General features: G+C 39.5%; 1 protein-coding gene across 1 annotated transcript; it reads right to left on the minus strand.

Annotated features, from left to right (window-relative positions):
* Window positions 1-291: 291 nt before the first annotated feature.
* On the minus strand, window positions 292-1,515 carry DEFB113 (defensin beta 113). Its single transcript, XM_040643423.1, has 2 exons — window positions 1,458-1,515; window positions 292-482 (listed from the first exon to the last, which is right to left on the minus strand). The coding sequence occupies exons 1-2, from the start codon at window positions 1,513-1,515 to the stop codon at window positions 292-294; spliced, it is 249 nt and encodes an 82-aa protein (XP_040499357.1).
* Window positions 1,516-16,242: the final 14,727 nt, after the last annotated feature.

A 16,242-nucleotide genomic window follows, 5' to 3' on the forward strand; every position in this document is an offset into this window, starting at 1 on the left:
TACTGCACAGGACAAATAAACAGGTCAGAGATAAATGGAAGTATTAACGATGAGAGGTGTTTGTCATGTGGGCAGGAGAGAACTTCTGCCAGTTTAATAAATAAGGTACCACTCTTCTTTACGTCTCTTGCATCAACCCAACACTGAACTCACTAGCCACCATGATATAATTGTGTAATCCAGAAGGCCAGAGGACACCCACACAAAAATAGATTGATAAAAAGTAGAAAGTTCATTTTTATTAATAGTAATGTTACAACTTAGTGTTATATAGTATGGTAGACTTCTAATTTACAGTATATGCCTTGTGCTATTGAGGGGTTTAGGGACAGGTTTTTGGTATTCCCGTATAACACAGCAGGGCTCAGTACTGCAGTAATTATATATGTACTCCCAAGTGTTGCATGAAGTCTTGCAAGCACCACGAACAAGGTAACATTCTCTTTTTTTCTCTCCATCTTCTTTTGTTTTTTTCTGTGAAACTAGGAAAAAGTATCTATGATCATAAATCCAGATTTAATTCCCTTGCATAGATAGGCAGATAGATAATAGATAGACAGATAAGCATACAAAGTTGTTAAAGTAGAGAGTTAAACCATTTTGTTTCTAAAATCATGTCCAGGTAACTATAAAAAAAAGGTTCACATTTTGTCCCTTACAAATTGTGACAATATAAATACTTATTTATCCAACAATATCTCCTTTGCCAATAGCTTTAAAAAAAAGAATATCATTAAATATTTAATCGGTGCATGCTTCCTCAAGAGTAAAGAGAAAAAATGTGGAAAAAATAGTCTACCTGTTTTGTGTTCTAAATAACTATCTACCTCTAACACCCCCTCACCCAACAAATTGCTGGGCCAGTTGTAGAAAGCTTTTGTGTTCTAAATAACTATCTACCTCTAACACCCCCTCACCCAACAAATTGCTGGGCCAGTTGTAGAAAGCTTAATTTTGACAACAGCTACGGTATCAGTTCATTAATTCACATGTAAAAAGAGAAGGCAGTAGGAAGGGGTGCCTGGGTGGCACAGCGGTTAAGCGTCTGCCTTCAGCTCAGGGCGTGATCCCGGCGTTATGGGATCGAGCCCCACATCAGGTTCCTCCGCTATGAGCCTGCTTCTTCCTCTCCCACTCCCCCGAAGGGATTACTTTAAAAAAATCTTGAAAAAAAAAAAAAAAAAAAGAAGGCAGTAGGAAGTTTGTAAGAAGTCATAGTCTCATCAAACAAAATAACAAACAGATTTAATTCTACATCGTGGGAGGTTTTTTCCCCCTTTATCTTTTCAACTATCAGTTCTACTCGTTTCTTCTTTCATGTGAAATAGAGTGAAATGCATTATAGATTCATGTGGAGTTTCCTAACAACAATTTAATTGTTTGATTTTTTTTCCAGAGTAAACCATTCATAAAAAACATTTTGTTCTTCCCTCTTTTTTCATTTTAGCAAATATTACCTGATGGACCACAAGACACAGTGAAGACAAAGGTCAGGAAAATACAAAGTATCTTCATGGCTGGTATTGCTACTTCAGTGAAGTTGAGGCAGACCTCAAAATGACTGAGAGTTGTGCTATTCCCTGACAAAAGAAAGATGAACTCTTGTTTTTATAGCCTTCTCAGAGTAATTACCGTTCTGATTAATGCCGCCTTTCCAGCCTGAGCACATATCCATGTATTGTGTAATAGCAACAAGCGGAATAGAGGACTTAGTTCTGTTAGGACCTCAATGAGCCAAACGTGAACTCATTTTCAGTTATACAAGCAAATAATGGGGTGAAAGTCTTTTTAAATTTTTTAACTGAAAGCGCACAGTCTCATCTATATTTTCAGTCACGTGCTTTCTTGCACATCTACTATGTGCCAGGCGGTGTTTTAGGCACTTTACATAGATTCGCCAGCTTAATCTTCATTACACATTCTATGACACAGGAACTCCTTTTCCAATTGAGGAAAATTGTGGCACAGAAGGATTCTGTAATTGCCTCAAATCAGACATGTAGTGACTGGTAGAGCGGAGGTGAACTCTAAGGTAAGGGGATGCCAGAGTCTATACTCTATTACCTTCTTCACCCTCATACCCGAGTAAAAGAGTGTTTATCATGTGAAGTTATCCTCTGTATACTGGCCTGAACCAGACAGTTCCTGGGATGCACTTTTTCTACAAGAAGAAAATATTTCTAAAACAGTTTCAGTACTGTTACATTAAAAATGACCATAAGTGATGCTATAAGAATAATCAGTATAATTCTTTTCATGGGATGACTTATTCATAGGACTGACTACTTCCTTCATAGGGAAAAGCAGTGTGTTAAAAGTTGAAAGAGCACTGGATTTGGGTACAGAAAACTAATCTGGCATCTGGCTCTTCTATTTACTAGCTGTATATTTGAGACAAATATTCACTGACTGAACTTCAAGATTCTCTCTTTGAAGGCTGGATTGGTAGGGCCAGCCACAGCCAAGGGGTTAAGGTAAGAATTACAGAGACACCATATGCAAAAAAGGATTTATAAATCCTAGACATATAAATATAAATATTTTGGGTGTGAAAATCCAAAAAGATACATCCTTACGACTTAATGTCTCCCTCTGTCACATTATAAGGATACTTTATAATCTGGGTTTTTAAAGCAATAATCTAGTTTTGTTCGTTCTCTGCTTCATTTTTTATCCAAAAGGTGCTTATATATTTATAGCCACATCATGGGAAATCTATTTTCTCAATATCCTCTTTCTAAAAACACCCAAAAAAGACACATTAAACTGCTGCAGATTTACTAAGACCTATTGTATGTAAGCAGAGCAAAATAACAGATATGAAAAACACAATAGAAAATTAACAGGCCTGGCATTAGCATGGTGGGGGCATGGATGAGAAGACGACCAAGGCCAAAATGGCCCATTTTTGCTTCAGTGTGGCTGTAGCCATTCCCTGTCTAAAATAAGCCACTCTTATCAAGCTGGAATATCAGCCAAATTCTTATAAATTGGATGACCTTCTTTTATCTCTTTGCTAAACTGTGAGGCTCCTAGTGACATCCGATTCACACAGAACAAAGATAAGGATTGAGTGATTACCTTCCCAATTCTAGCCAGGAAGTGATATAAGTAGAACCAAAATGGATGCATGGAGAGAATTTATTGATTTATTGCTTAAAATGATATTTTAGGGCTTAATTTGAGAGAGATACAGATTCTAGGTTTCTACTAATTACAACTTTTTTAAAAGGGGAAAGATGGAGACAAAGTGTGGGGAAAAGGACAAAAATGAGATTGCAAGGAATGATTAAGAAAAAGGAGATACAGAGGAATCTTTTTTTAAAGGTGAGAGAATGGACCTGAAGTATATGAACGAAATGGCAAGATGAGTGGGCCCCAAATATTTCTACTTAAAAAGAATTTTCCTGGATGAAAAAGTGTTGTTACTTCCTTTTTACAAGGTTAGATGATAATAGCTAATAATTATACACTTTAAAGCCATAGGTAAGGATCTTTGAAGTTGTCGGTTCTTGGTGAAAATAGTGTGGCTAGACTTTAGGGATTTGGGGTTGATTTGTGCCTACCAAGGAAGCTTTTCCAGGCCAATGCCTGTATGTTGAGAATGCCAGAAAAGGGTATGATGATAAGAAGACAGATGATCAAAAGAGAAAAGAACGTAAAGGAAATTAAAGAAAAGGAGAGGAGAGGAGAGGAAAGGAAAGAAAATGAAAAGAAAGGAAAGGAAGAAAAGGAAAGGAAAGAAAAAAGAAAAGCTATTCTCTTATAGGAGTTTCCAGTAAAACCCGACACTCTTGCATCAAGCCTTGATTTGTTGGCCTGGCACTGGGTCTTAGCTTTCACAGTCCAGGAAGTAAGAGCCTAAAACAACACTGAAGTCTCTTTTATTGTAAAACTATGATGCCATTTCCCTTCTCTGCTCTTGACTACCAGGCACCATGCATTATTTCACCTCTCCCCCTAGAAAAACATTGACTATTTTAATTCACCGAGGGATGCAAAGCTTTAAGTTTAAAAAATCCATTATGGGACTAATTTTATACACCAGTGGCAGACTGGCACTTTTGGAAATTTTCAAATTGGTCAGAATAATAAAAACTTTTTTACAGATGACTGTTGGGGTTAACGTAGAGCATGAAATCAGCCATAATACCTGGCTTGCTAAAATGTAACGCAGAGGCCGCTGAGGGCAGGGAAGGTTTCGGAGAAGGGCAGAGGCCTTTGGAATGCCTTGCAATGCCGAGGCCTATGTGACCAGTCTGCCATTGAAATGCCACGGGAAGTTGCCTTCCCGAAGGTTTCTTAGCCCAGACAGTCACCCTGTGATCTAAGAGACGTAAGCATTGTCCCTTAAGCTCTGTGTAGCAGAACTCGTAGACTATGCCCAAATTAGCATACCGTGTCTTCCCGGGAAACAGATCCTCCCAGTTTCAGTAAGACCCCATGTCACATCATGTGCTTGAGGACCAGTGATAAAGGATTTGTGATTATCTCGAATAATCTTGATTATCTTGAATAAAAGCAGGAGCAAAGAAGAGAAAAGGGTCTTCGTCTCTGAGCGTTGAACCCCTTGCCCTTTTCCTCTCTCTCACGGCAAAGTTTGGAGCAATCTTTCATCTGCCGGTATAGGGATTGCTGGCCATTCCCGGCAGATGAGGACAAGGAGGATTAAATTACTAAGAAAACAAAAGACTGCAGAGATGTCAGGGGCTGGAACTTCTGCTACAGTTTCTACTTCTTTCCATTATAAAAAGCTTTTACGCAGGCTCTAGTAATTATTAATGGTTCATATATTTAGAAGCCCTGAGTCCCTGAAGCTCAGGCTCAGCCCTTCCTGATCCGGATGCACCTTGAAAACATGTTAAATGCTTCTTACGTGCAATGCTTCTTACGTGCAAGGCACCGTGCCATTAGCTTACAGGTATCCTGTGTTTAAATCTCACGAAAGCCCTAGGAAGTAGGAATAATATTTGGCCCCACTTTCATTCACAAGGAAACTGACGCAGAGATTTAAGTAAGCTACTTACTTAAGTAACAAAGTCAACCACTAGCTGGTAAGTGGTGAAACTGAAATTGAACATGGTCTATTGTCAGAGCCCACGTTCTTAACCATTATTATTACTAGTATTCCAGTCACCTGGAATACTTGTCTTAGAGTTACAAAGGAACTTATGTAATACAATAATGAAAATGCGGTTTCCAGTATAAAAGAAATATTACAACTCATTGTTCTCATTCTTTATTTTTACAGCTTAAAGACACTCTGAAAGCAGAAACTTTGTAGAGAAAACAGTGCTAGGAGATTGTTTTTAGGAGAATCTAGAGAAAATTTGGAGAATAGCAGAAACTGATCTTTCCTTTCACCCCAACAAATAACCTTTCCAGTCCCGTCTGAGTCTTCCTTGACATTCTAAGCAATAGGGGAGAGCATCGCATATTACGTATGCTCACTGAGGATGGGTCAAAAGCAAGTTCTCGTGCGGAACTCTGGTGCAATGTGTAGCTATTCTGCTATATTAAGCCATGCATGGGTGTGAAAGGCCATGATATAAACCTTACATTTTATTTATTTATTTATTTATTTATTTATTTATTTATTTATTTATTGTATTCAAATTCCAGTTAGTTAACATACAACATAATATTAGTTTCGGGTGGACAATAGAGTAATTCAACACTTCCATACAACACCCCGTACTTATGACAAGTGCACTCCTCTATCCCCATCACCTATTTCACCCACCCATTCCTCCACCTCCCCTCTGGTAACCATCAGTTTATTCTCTATAGTTGAGTCTTAAACCTTAAATTTTAAACCAGCCTTAAAGATAACTATTAGAATGTATGGTCTCATGGGATAATGTTATCCAATGTCTATTGGCTTGTACGCTTTGTCTTAATCTTAATTTATAGTTTATCAAATGTATTTTCTGTACTATCCCATTACTCATGAATCATCCTTTCAAAAAAAATTACACATAAAAGAATTGATGTTGAGCCAGTTGCTTACAGTCTTATCACAGTTAAAGCATGTGAAATGTTTCTGCCTAATCACTACTGCTACCATTGCTAGTACTACTAACTACTAATAAAGTATCAGTACAATGGGCATGTTTATATAAGTGATTCAGTTCCAGTAATAACCTCTTCCGGTGGGTAGGATGATGGCTAACACTCATACTTTTTTTTTTTTTTTAAGATTTATTCATTTATTTGAGAGCGAGAGAGAGAGAGCGAGCGCACAAGCAGGAGGGGCAGAGGGAGAGAGAATCTGAAGCAGACTCCACACTAAGTGCAGAGCTTAATGCGGGGCTCAGTCTCACAACCCTGAGATCAGGACCTGAGCCGAAATCAGGAGTTGGTCGCTCAACCAGCTGCACCACCCAGGCACCCCTACCACCCACACTTTCAAACGTGTCCTTGAGCTCAGAGTTATAGATGTTGGGTGTAAGTGAAGTTTCGGTGGTAGGAAAGAAGAAGGGAAGGTAAAGGAGAGAGGCATTAAAATGTACAGATTAATAAATACTGAGAGATAATATAAAAGAAAGCCACAGCAACGTAGGTAGGGCCCATTACAGTTTTAGCTTTTCATATAGTGATTTAGAAATCTTAATCTGAAGCCATATCCTGTAGCTATTGCTTAGCAGATGCTTAAGCAATACTTACCTAATGAAAATAAATTTTTTTGTTGTTACTGATGCCTCCTCCTAATATCTTTGTTAGACTGTCACTTAAGTTGATGGTTATGGAGCAATGGCATTCTGTAACCGTCAGAATATGCTTATTACCTTGTGATATTATGTATCAGTGAGCTGCCTCGCACTAAGGAAATCCGTGTGGCGATCAAAGTACTACATTTTTAAAAAGATTTTTTTTATTTATTTGAGAAAGAGAGAGAGAACGAGTGGGGGGAAGGGCAGAGGGAGAAGCAGACTCCCTGCGGAGCAGGGAGCCCACACAGAACTCAATACCAGGCCCTTGGGATCCTGACCTGAACCGAAGACAGACACTTAAGCGACGGAGACACCCAGGCGCCCCAAAGTATTACATTTTAATTTTGAAAATAAAGTATTGATTATCTACCGTGAGACATTATTATTTGCCTCATCTTCTTACATCTGTGTGAATTTTAAGGTACTGGTTATAAATTCAATAGCCATTAGTATTCATCTCACGGATTCTGCATACGATCCACTTCTCTGTGTCAATTCTGATTTTACTCAGATGAAGACTATTTCCTCACTGAACACATGTTACTTTAAACTCACCCAACTATAATGTTCTTTTTTGTTCAGAAGGATTTTGGGTCTGTGTGTGTATGTGTTATGTATTGATATGTGATATTTAGGACTCATCAAGCATTTCAATCACATCTTTCAAGTCCTCCACCTTTTTACCCAGAAACACAGTTGATTTGTCTTCTTCTGGTCTCTGCTGTTCACATGTCATCTTACCAGAGATTTTGAAGGCTTTTTTGGTGTCTATTCTAATAATAGTAACCCTAATGATGACATAAATTCACTCCAATTTGTGTGTGTGCGTGCGTGTGTGTGTGTGTGTGTGTGTATATTTCTCATTTGTCTTTATTTGCAAATAGCTTGGTTCATTATTGGCTTCTTTTATTATTTACTCGTATATTATGGTATGATTATTATTACTATTAACATTAACTTCTCACTGAAATGCAAACTCCATGGGGGCAGGGATTTTGACAGCTACACAAAGGAGTTTAGGATAGAATAGGCATTTAATTCATATGAATGGGGATTGAAATAAAGTTATTGAAATAAAGTTATACCTACTGAATGGGGATTGAAATAAAGTTATGGTAGCTACTGTAGTATTTATCACTTATCTATCTAAACATTTTTGGAAAATGGCCCTTCTGAGAAAGTGAATGTCAGAATAAACAATTCAGTTTCTAATCTTAAGGGATGAGAGACCAATGCACAAAGAGTTTTTATCTATTTATTTCCATTTTGGTGGGTATGGAAGATGATCACAGGTACTAAATTATGATTTACCCTCCATATACAGCTTATATGAAGGAGCGCCATGAAAGAAATGTTTTTTTTTTAAAGATTTTATTTATTTATTCGACAGAGATAGAGACAGCCAGGGAGAGAGGGAACACAAGCAGGGGGAGTGGGAGAGGAAGAAGCAGGCTCATAGCGGAGGAGCCTGATGTGGGGCTCGATCCCATAACGCCGGGATCACGCCCTGAGCTGAAGGCAGGCGCTTAACTGCTGTGCCACCCAGGCGCCCCGAGAGAAATGTTCTAAGGATAGAACAAAGGATAACCTTTACAACTCCACTTTCTATTTTATTTTTTACATTTAGCAAAAGGTTTGGTTCTTACCAGATGCCCAATAAGTAATAGTGAATTTGTATCGAACATTTATTAAATATAAGGTGATGCCTGAATGCTTTTCATTTATGATCTCTGTTAAACATAACACCAACCTTAAGAAGTAGTTATACTATCATTGTACAACTTAAAGGCTTACAGGCATTCATTTAGTAACCTGTTAAAATCCCTGTACTAGTAATTTCCATTGCTGATATTAGATCCCAAAGCAATCTGATTCTTGAACCCACATTCTTACCTGTTACACTAGAACCAATGATTTTGTGAATGAACAAAACTCTGAAAGGTGATACTGAATTTCTTTAATTTCTTTATGTCTCTGTTTATAGCAAGGAACTAAAGCTATTAACCTTTAGTAAATGGTAGACAACTGACAAACCCTAAAGATAAAAGGCAAACTCATGCCCAGAAACAGCGGAAAGATTAGCTGAACCAATGGCTCTCTGAACGTCATAATTTTTAGAACCATGGCAATAATTTAAAAAAAGCCCATACTCCTGGGCACCACCCTCAAATAGTCCCATTCTGTTATTCAGGGATGTGGTTTAGAAATTTGCACTTTTAAATAAATCCCCCCAAATCTTTCTTATGCTTGCTTACCCAGGTCTAATACCACTGATTTATGCACATTTTGCTTTTGTTGGAGGAAATTCATCTACATCATTTCTTCTCTTCACACAGTCAGTCTCATCTCTGCCCCTGCTCTACTTAAGTTCTTCCCAGAATGCAGAATGAAGCATATTTTTCTCCCCACCAAGCCCGGAAGAACACGAATACCCCGGGATGGCTGTGTCCAGCCCTCTACTGAGGCAGTGTAATGGTGTGGACAGACTGACCCAAGTGCAAATGACACTTTAGTACTGTCTAGCCATGTGGCCCTGTGCAAAGGGTGTTTCCATTCTGAGTCTCGGCTTTATTAGGGGGATTGGGAATAAAACCTGCACATGTGATGTGAAGATAAAACAACAAAGATGAATACTTGATATGACCTAAAGTAATGCTTCTTCCTTTTGCTTTCCTGCCCTCTACATTTTACTGTGTTCTAGGATTCTAAGATGAGGTCACACAGTAAGAGTTTATTTTAGGAGCTGAAACCGTGCTGAAGAATATAGAAAGCTGGTCAAATGCAGGCTCACATTCTTTGGAAAGTGGTTCACGGACTCTCAGAAATGAAGAAACAAGATTTATAAAGTATTTCTCAAGTCCATTTATTTATTTTTTAAAAAGATTTTTATTTATTTATTTGACAGAGACAGCCAGCGAGAGAGGGAACACAAGCAAGGGGAGTGGGAGAGGAAGAAGCAGGCTCCTAGCGGAGGAACCTGATGTGGGGCTCGATCCCAGAACGCCGGGATCACGCCCTGAGCCGAAGGCAGATAATCAATGACTGCACCACCCAGGTGCCCCTCAAGTCCATTTAATACAGGTCTCTACTTCTGGTCATCCATACCCCTGACAAATCACCTCCATCTGGTTCTCCTCGACTAGACTGACTGATTTTCAGAGATAGAATGAGCCTATTCCTTCACGTTAGCAAAACTTGGAGTTGAATGCCAGGCATGCTTTTTACTAAGTCTTCTTTTTAAGGTCCAGTTTCCTTATCTGTAAAATGGTGATTTTAATATCAAACTTATTGACTTCTACTGCCTGTGAAAAGAAATAATGCATGAATCTGACAAAGAAGACACCCACTAAGAACCTTAAAAATTACCGAATTCTTACTCTGGATTGGTACAACTCAAGACTTTAGGATAAAGCAGTAGGGCAGGATAAGCATGGTCACAACCATTCTTGGTACTTAATTTTCAGACTGAATTGCTCTTCATTAAATTCAAGAGTGTTAGGAGAGAGAGAATATCAGGAGAGGCACTCTAATACGTGATCAAGGATGAATTCTCCTGTCCTGAGACAGGGGTGGCCCACAAAGTGTGTCCCTTACATAGATGCAAAGTTAGATATTCCCGACAGCATCATGTATGCGAGGAATAAACTACAGGGCAGGGAGCTGATGCTCAGTGAGCGATGGCATGAGTGGTCGGGGGCGGGGGAGTGGTCAGGGCGTGGGAGGGGATTGGTCTCATCCAGATTTTTAGGCCACAGTGAAGTGACGGATTTCATTAGGTTTGATGGAAGCCATTTAAGAGTTTATAAGTTCACTTTGGCTCTAGTGGTACTGTTTAGAAGGGAACAGGAAGAGGGTCAGGGAAGGAGGTAACTTTGGAGACTTTAGTGATCTGTGAGGACAAGAACATGGCTTAAAGGGTCTCTGTTAGCTGCCCATCCATTGTTCTCCTTGTACTTTATTCCTCTCATGGCTTTGCTCAGTTTTCCTCTCTGGGAACCTGCCTAAACTCCTACCTCTCAGATCTGACCACAGATAAGCAGAGCCTGTGCCTGACATTTCAACCCATTGCCAGATCACTGATCATTGATAAGTCTGCCCTGTCCTCCTTGTTTCCGGTCACCTTGGGTTGGACTCCCTGTACTTTCTTAAGGTACAATCCGACAATATGTCATATGGAGCCATGTGGGAGTTTAGAGCAGAACGTTTTCCTTTTATCTCATGATACATGTGCACTTTGATATCCCCCAACTATGTTGCCATCTAACACCCTGGGGAAAAAACAAAACAAAACAAACAGAAGCTCCCTCCTCCCGCCCACCCTGGGAAAAATTGCAGGTTAGTTGAGAGATGAGAATAAATGTGTGAGAGGAAAGAGAGAGAGAAGAAAAAAGAGGAAGAGAGAGGAAGGGAATAACACAGAGATTGACTGGTAGATGGATGCAGCTCCGATGTGTTAAGATAGTATTTCTTGAACTCGAATGTGCATGTGAATAATCTGGATTCTTGTTGAAAAGTAGGTTCTATGTCAGTAGGTATGGGACAGGTCAGAGACGTTCCATTACTTACAAGCTCTCTCATGGTATGAATGCTCTCGATCTGCGGTGCCCATGGAGTACAGAGACCTTCGTGTACATGTCTGAGCAGACACTTCCTCTGTAGGGTTGTGCTGCTGGTCCTGTCTCACACGGTCTTCCTGGAAGAGAGCTCCCCAGGGTGTGGTGATAACCACAGAGTGGAGGCACGCTGGTACAATGACAATTATTCTTTCATCCATCATCCATGGATGTTTTAGTTGCAGTGGAAGTTGAAACAGGAGCAGGAATATATACATGAATTTTGGTTACACAGTTTTTGGAAAATGGAATTCTCCAGTTAGTGTCTCTCCTTCAGTCAAGGGCTTGAGTACAGTTCAGAGGGGAAGAAAACTTCAGCTTTTCTCCTTGTAAGATGCGAAGGAAAACCTTCAAGAAGAATAGGTAGTAGAGAAGAGACATTACCAGTGAAAATAAAACAGTAATTTAAATTTAGGTTTCTATTTCAGGTAAGAGTTAAAGATATTAAAAGATTACTGGTTTTTTTTTTACTTTTATTTTTATTTCTTTAAAGATTTTATGTATCTGAGAGAAAGCGAGAGCACGAGCGTGGGGAGTGGGGAGCAGGCAGAAGGAAGAAGCAGACTCCCTGCTGCTGGGCTCAATCCCTGGACCCTGAGATCATGACCTGAGCTGAATGCAGACGCCCAATGGACTGAGCCACCAAGGTGCTCAAGGATTACTGTTTTGACCATAATCTTTGGGCTAGCTCCCCAAAGCTTCCAATCTTAATGTTCTTAGTCACAAGTTTAGCCCTGTCCTNNTGAATTAATCCTGGATTCTTTATCAGCCCTATTACTGTATTTACTTGATTCATAAATGGTAACCTGGATCAAACTTCAAGAATGCCCTTCAAAAGGCTTCAAGGAAAAATCCCAATAAATATGTTACTCTTCCTTGCAGGAATGTGTGCCAAAAAGAAGGAAAATGTTAGAAATAATTCTTATGGCAGGTGCAGTTTCTTTAAGAATGAGATTATATATATGAAGCTCTCTAGTTTTTGGGAGGAGAGACATCATATTCCTAGTTCACCTGTGTGGCTCCTGGTTTAGTTTACTGAGTCGTAGAAAATTATTGAATCTGTGCCTTATTGAGCAGGACTGCAGCTGAAAAACTTCCTCAACATACCTCAGAAAAACTAAAGAGAACCTTCATGTGTCATGCAAAGGTTAGTGCTTTTCAAGGATTAAGTTAGTTAATGATTCCCTGGCAGTCTATTGGGTAGTGGTTTCAAGTGTTTGATCTCCAAATCTCCAGCTTTCATTGAGAAACTTTATTACCCTTGTTTTTTAAAACTATCTTCCCGATTGACATAGTTGTCTGTGGAGATTGAAACCCTGTGGGCGATACACGGACAGCCTGTCTGTGAGTCACAGACGTTGTACTTTAGGACATCAGCCCACAGGTCTCCTCTGTCCTCCGCAGGGTCCTTCTGTGGCTTCTGTGTTCTGTTTGATGGCCAATATGTTCTCCTTTGAAGTGGCTAGCCAATCTTCACCACCTTGTGAGTTTACTTACAACTCTTCTGTCTGTTCATGGCTCTGAGACTCATTGCTGTTTCAGTGATTTCGCACTCGTCATCTTCTCAGATCGGGGGTCACCTCTCCCCGCTACTTCTATTGCTACCAATGCTGCTCCATCTGAAGTCCAGACTCTTCTTTCCTGACCAATGTTGTGCCTCATTATTCAAGGTCTCCAAAGGGGATATCTATGCACTCTGAATTTCCTACACATCCCCAGTGTAGCAACTATAATGTTTCATGTCACTATCATAAACAGTGTTTTTCCAATTCTCTGCCTTGCGTAGAACTGGGACCAGGTCTCTCACAACCTAGTTGTAGAACACCAAGGCCTTTGCTGGGTTGGTTGTCCTTTCCCCACCTCCACCCTATGTTGGGGACCCCTCCCCTCTGACCTTTATCACCCTAGTTTTTGGTTTTCTCTTTCATCTAGTATGTAAAGTTAGCTCATTCTGATGAACACAATTGGGTAATTAACAATTTTACGTTGCACTTTGTCTAAAGCTTCTGGCTATTCAGTAAGGGTTCTGAATTCTCTCTCTGTCTGCCATGTTACCAGAATCAGAAATCTCTGAGTGTTTTTTTTTTCTAATTTTTTTAAGTATAATTTTGCCCAATGATATGAAGTCTCAGACATGAGTGTGGAAAGGAAATCTATTTAAAAGCCAGGATATTTACAGGAAACAGTTCTGAAAAAGATAAGAAAAGGGGCCTAACTTTGGAATTTTCTTATCACCTAATATGAACCAGAGGTCAAAGCAATAATAATCAATATTCTTCTCTGAGTCTGTTTGTTAATAAAACTAAATGTCTTCTCTTAATAATTTGCATTCAATCTTTGAAAGATTATGGGACTTGGCCTTTGAACTGGTGTCTTTCAGCTCTCGAATATATGATACCTGCTGTTGATTGATCTCATCACAGTTGATGGCAACCAAATGCAACACCCGACATGTCTAGGCTGTCTGCCAAGACACACACATATACATGCACCCTGAGAAAAGTCATCAAAAGTTTTTCTCCACTCTGGTCTAAATTATTATTCTCAAGAAAGAGTTAAAATAGCTCAAGAAAAACAGAAGAATTTATATTTTTTCAAAGATTTATTTATTTTAGAAAAAGAACAAGTGTGCAAGTGGGGGGAGGGGCGGGGAGAGAGAGAGACTCTCAAGCAGACTCCCCACTGAGCACAGAGCCGAACAAGGGGCTCGATCCCATGACCCTGAGATCATGACTGAGCAGAAATCAAGAGCCAGTTGCTTAACCAACTGAGCCACCCAGGTACCCCAAAGAAGAATACGAAGTTAAAAAATGTCAGATATAAATTCAGCAAAAGCTGGTTTTGAGAAGAGGCAGTGAGAATGGTGGACTTATACCTCCTCTCAGGGGTTTCTTTTTCCTGGCTTCCTATTCTCCAGGTTCATCTGTTCCATTATCCTCTGTCTCACAATGTAGCTCCCTTATATCCTTAGGGCTCAGGTAGTATCATATCGTCCCCAACCTGGTTTGACATAAACCCTCAATGCCTCTGTTCAACACTGATCGCAATATCCCTCTTTCCCCCCCAATATATAAACTGTATAAATCACACATCCTGAGTTAAATAAAAGATATGCAGTCTCAGTAAAGAGACAAAAATTATTTCCAGTGAGAAGTTAGAAGATTAAAACCTGATTTAACATTAGTATTGTCGTTTACCTGTATTGAGTGATTTCTGTGCACATTTATTCAGTGATTCCTGGCGCTGGAAATTGGAAAATGAGTTGTTGCTACCACCATTATATATATAAGAAAACCAAAATGTAGGGGCACCTGGGTGGCACAGCGGTTAAGCGTCTGCCTTCGGCTCAGGGTGTGATCCTGGAGTTCTGGGATTGAGCCCCACATCAGGCTCTTCCGCTATGAGCCTGCTTCTTCCTCTCCCACTCCCCCTGCTTGTGTTCCCTCTCTCGCTGGCTGTCTCTATCTCTGTCGAATAAAAAAAAAAAAAAAGAAAAAAAGAAAACTAAAATGTAGCCAAGTTAAGTAACATGCTCAAAGTTACAAAACTAGCAAGAATAACATTCAGCTAGCTCCAAAATCATCTGACTCCTGGCAGTGTGACACGAAGTCCTATATTCCAACTACTTTGCCTACTCTCTCTATATAACTACACATCTAAAACAGATGTTGTCAATCAAAGCATGTCCACGTAGGGGCTAACGTGTATATGAAGCTAAACCACAGGAGACAAAGCCTGATTACACCTGTCAATTAACTTTTCTAGGGAAAGTAGCATCCTAAGAATATGTTGAAGTGAATATTACTCCTACCTGGTAGTAGTAAACTTATTTGGGATAGGAAAACCTCAGGCCTTCGTTCCGATGCTATTTAACATTCAAACCCCTCTTCTAATTCCAACTGTTCTTATTCTTTGCTCATAAGGAAAATTCCTTATAACTTGGCTTCCCATGTAAATTGCCTAAAGGAAAATATGCATTTGTCAGGCCAACACAAATGGTCAATAAGCCCAAGAATATAATTTCTTATTATAGATGTAAAATTGGCATCTTGTATTAAACAGTTTAGGCCCAAATTGCCAGTGAGTATTCTAAATCTGATATACATTATGGCTCTGAAAAAATAGACTTTGTGGGAAAGCAGAAGTTCAAAGAGAACCATAGTGAAACTGCAAGGTAATAGCTGATGTTGAAGATCTCTGTGAAAGCAACCTGCATGACAACAGCCCCAGCTTGGCAGGCAAAGGTTGAGAATTACTAAAACGCTTGGTGTGGGTCCTATGCTTTGCCTCCTATGGCAGTGAAGCACTTTTGATCACCAGGCAGCCTCTCCAGGGCATTAGCAGGAAAAATTAGTAAGTGTAGGAAAGGAAAACATGGAGATACAAATTAAGAGGACTTTTTGAGCGTCATGGACACTGAATTGCCACCAGGAAGAAAGAAAGATATTGGTTTTCCTTTACCATTTTAAACAATTCATATTTGACAAAGTCTGACTCTGGGCAGTCTTGTGTTTTTACATCTGTGTATGTATGTGTTTATGGGAGTGGAGGGATCAAAGTATATGCTGTTTATCACCCTATAGCATTTGTGTGTATGTCTGTGTGTGTGTCTCTGTCGCACAGTTGCTGGTGTTATATTCTTTGGGGCACAGAATCCATACTTTCCATTACCTTGCTACTCTTTTTAGACTAGACTCCCAAATCCCTGAACTATGTAATTTAGAAATAAAAGGGTAGATGTTTCCTTCGAAGTAATTTTTAAAATGGAATCACAAATCCGAAAAAGACAAAAGCATGGAGACAATAAAAGGATTAGTTGTAGCCAAGGGTTAGTGGGAAGGAAACGAATAACTAGGCAGAGTATAAAGGATTTTTAGGGTAGTAGAACTATTCTGTATGATACTATAATGGTGGAT

Source organism: Ursus maritimus, unplaced genomic scaffold, assembly GCF_017311325.1.
Source record: "Ursus maritimus isolate PB19 unplaced genomic scaffold, ASM1731132v1 scaffold_29, whole genome shotgun sequence".
NCBI classification, from domain to species: Eukaryota; Metazoa; Chordata; class Mammalia; order Carnivora; family Ursidae; genus Ursus; species Ursus maritimus.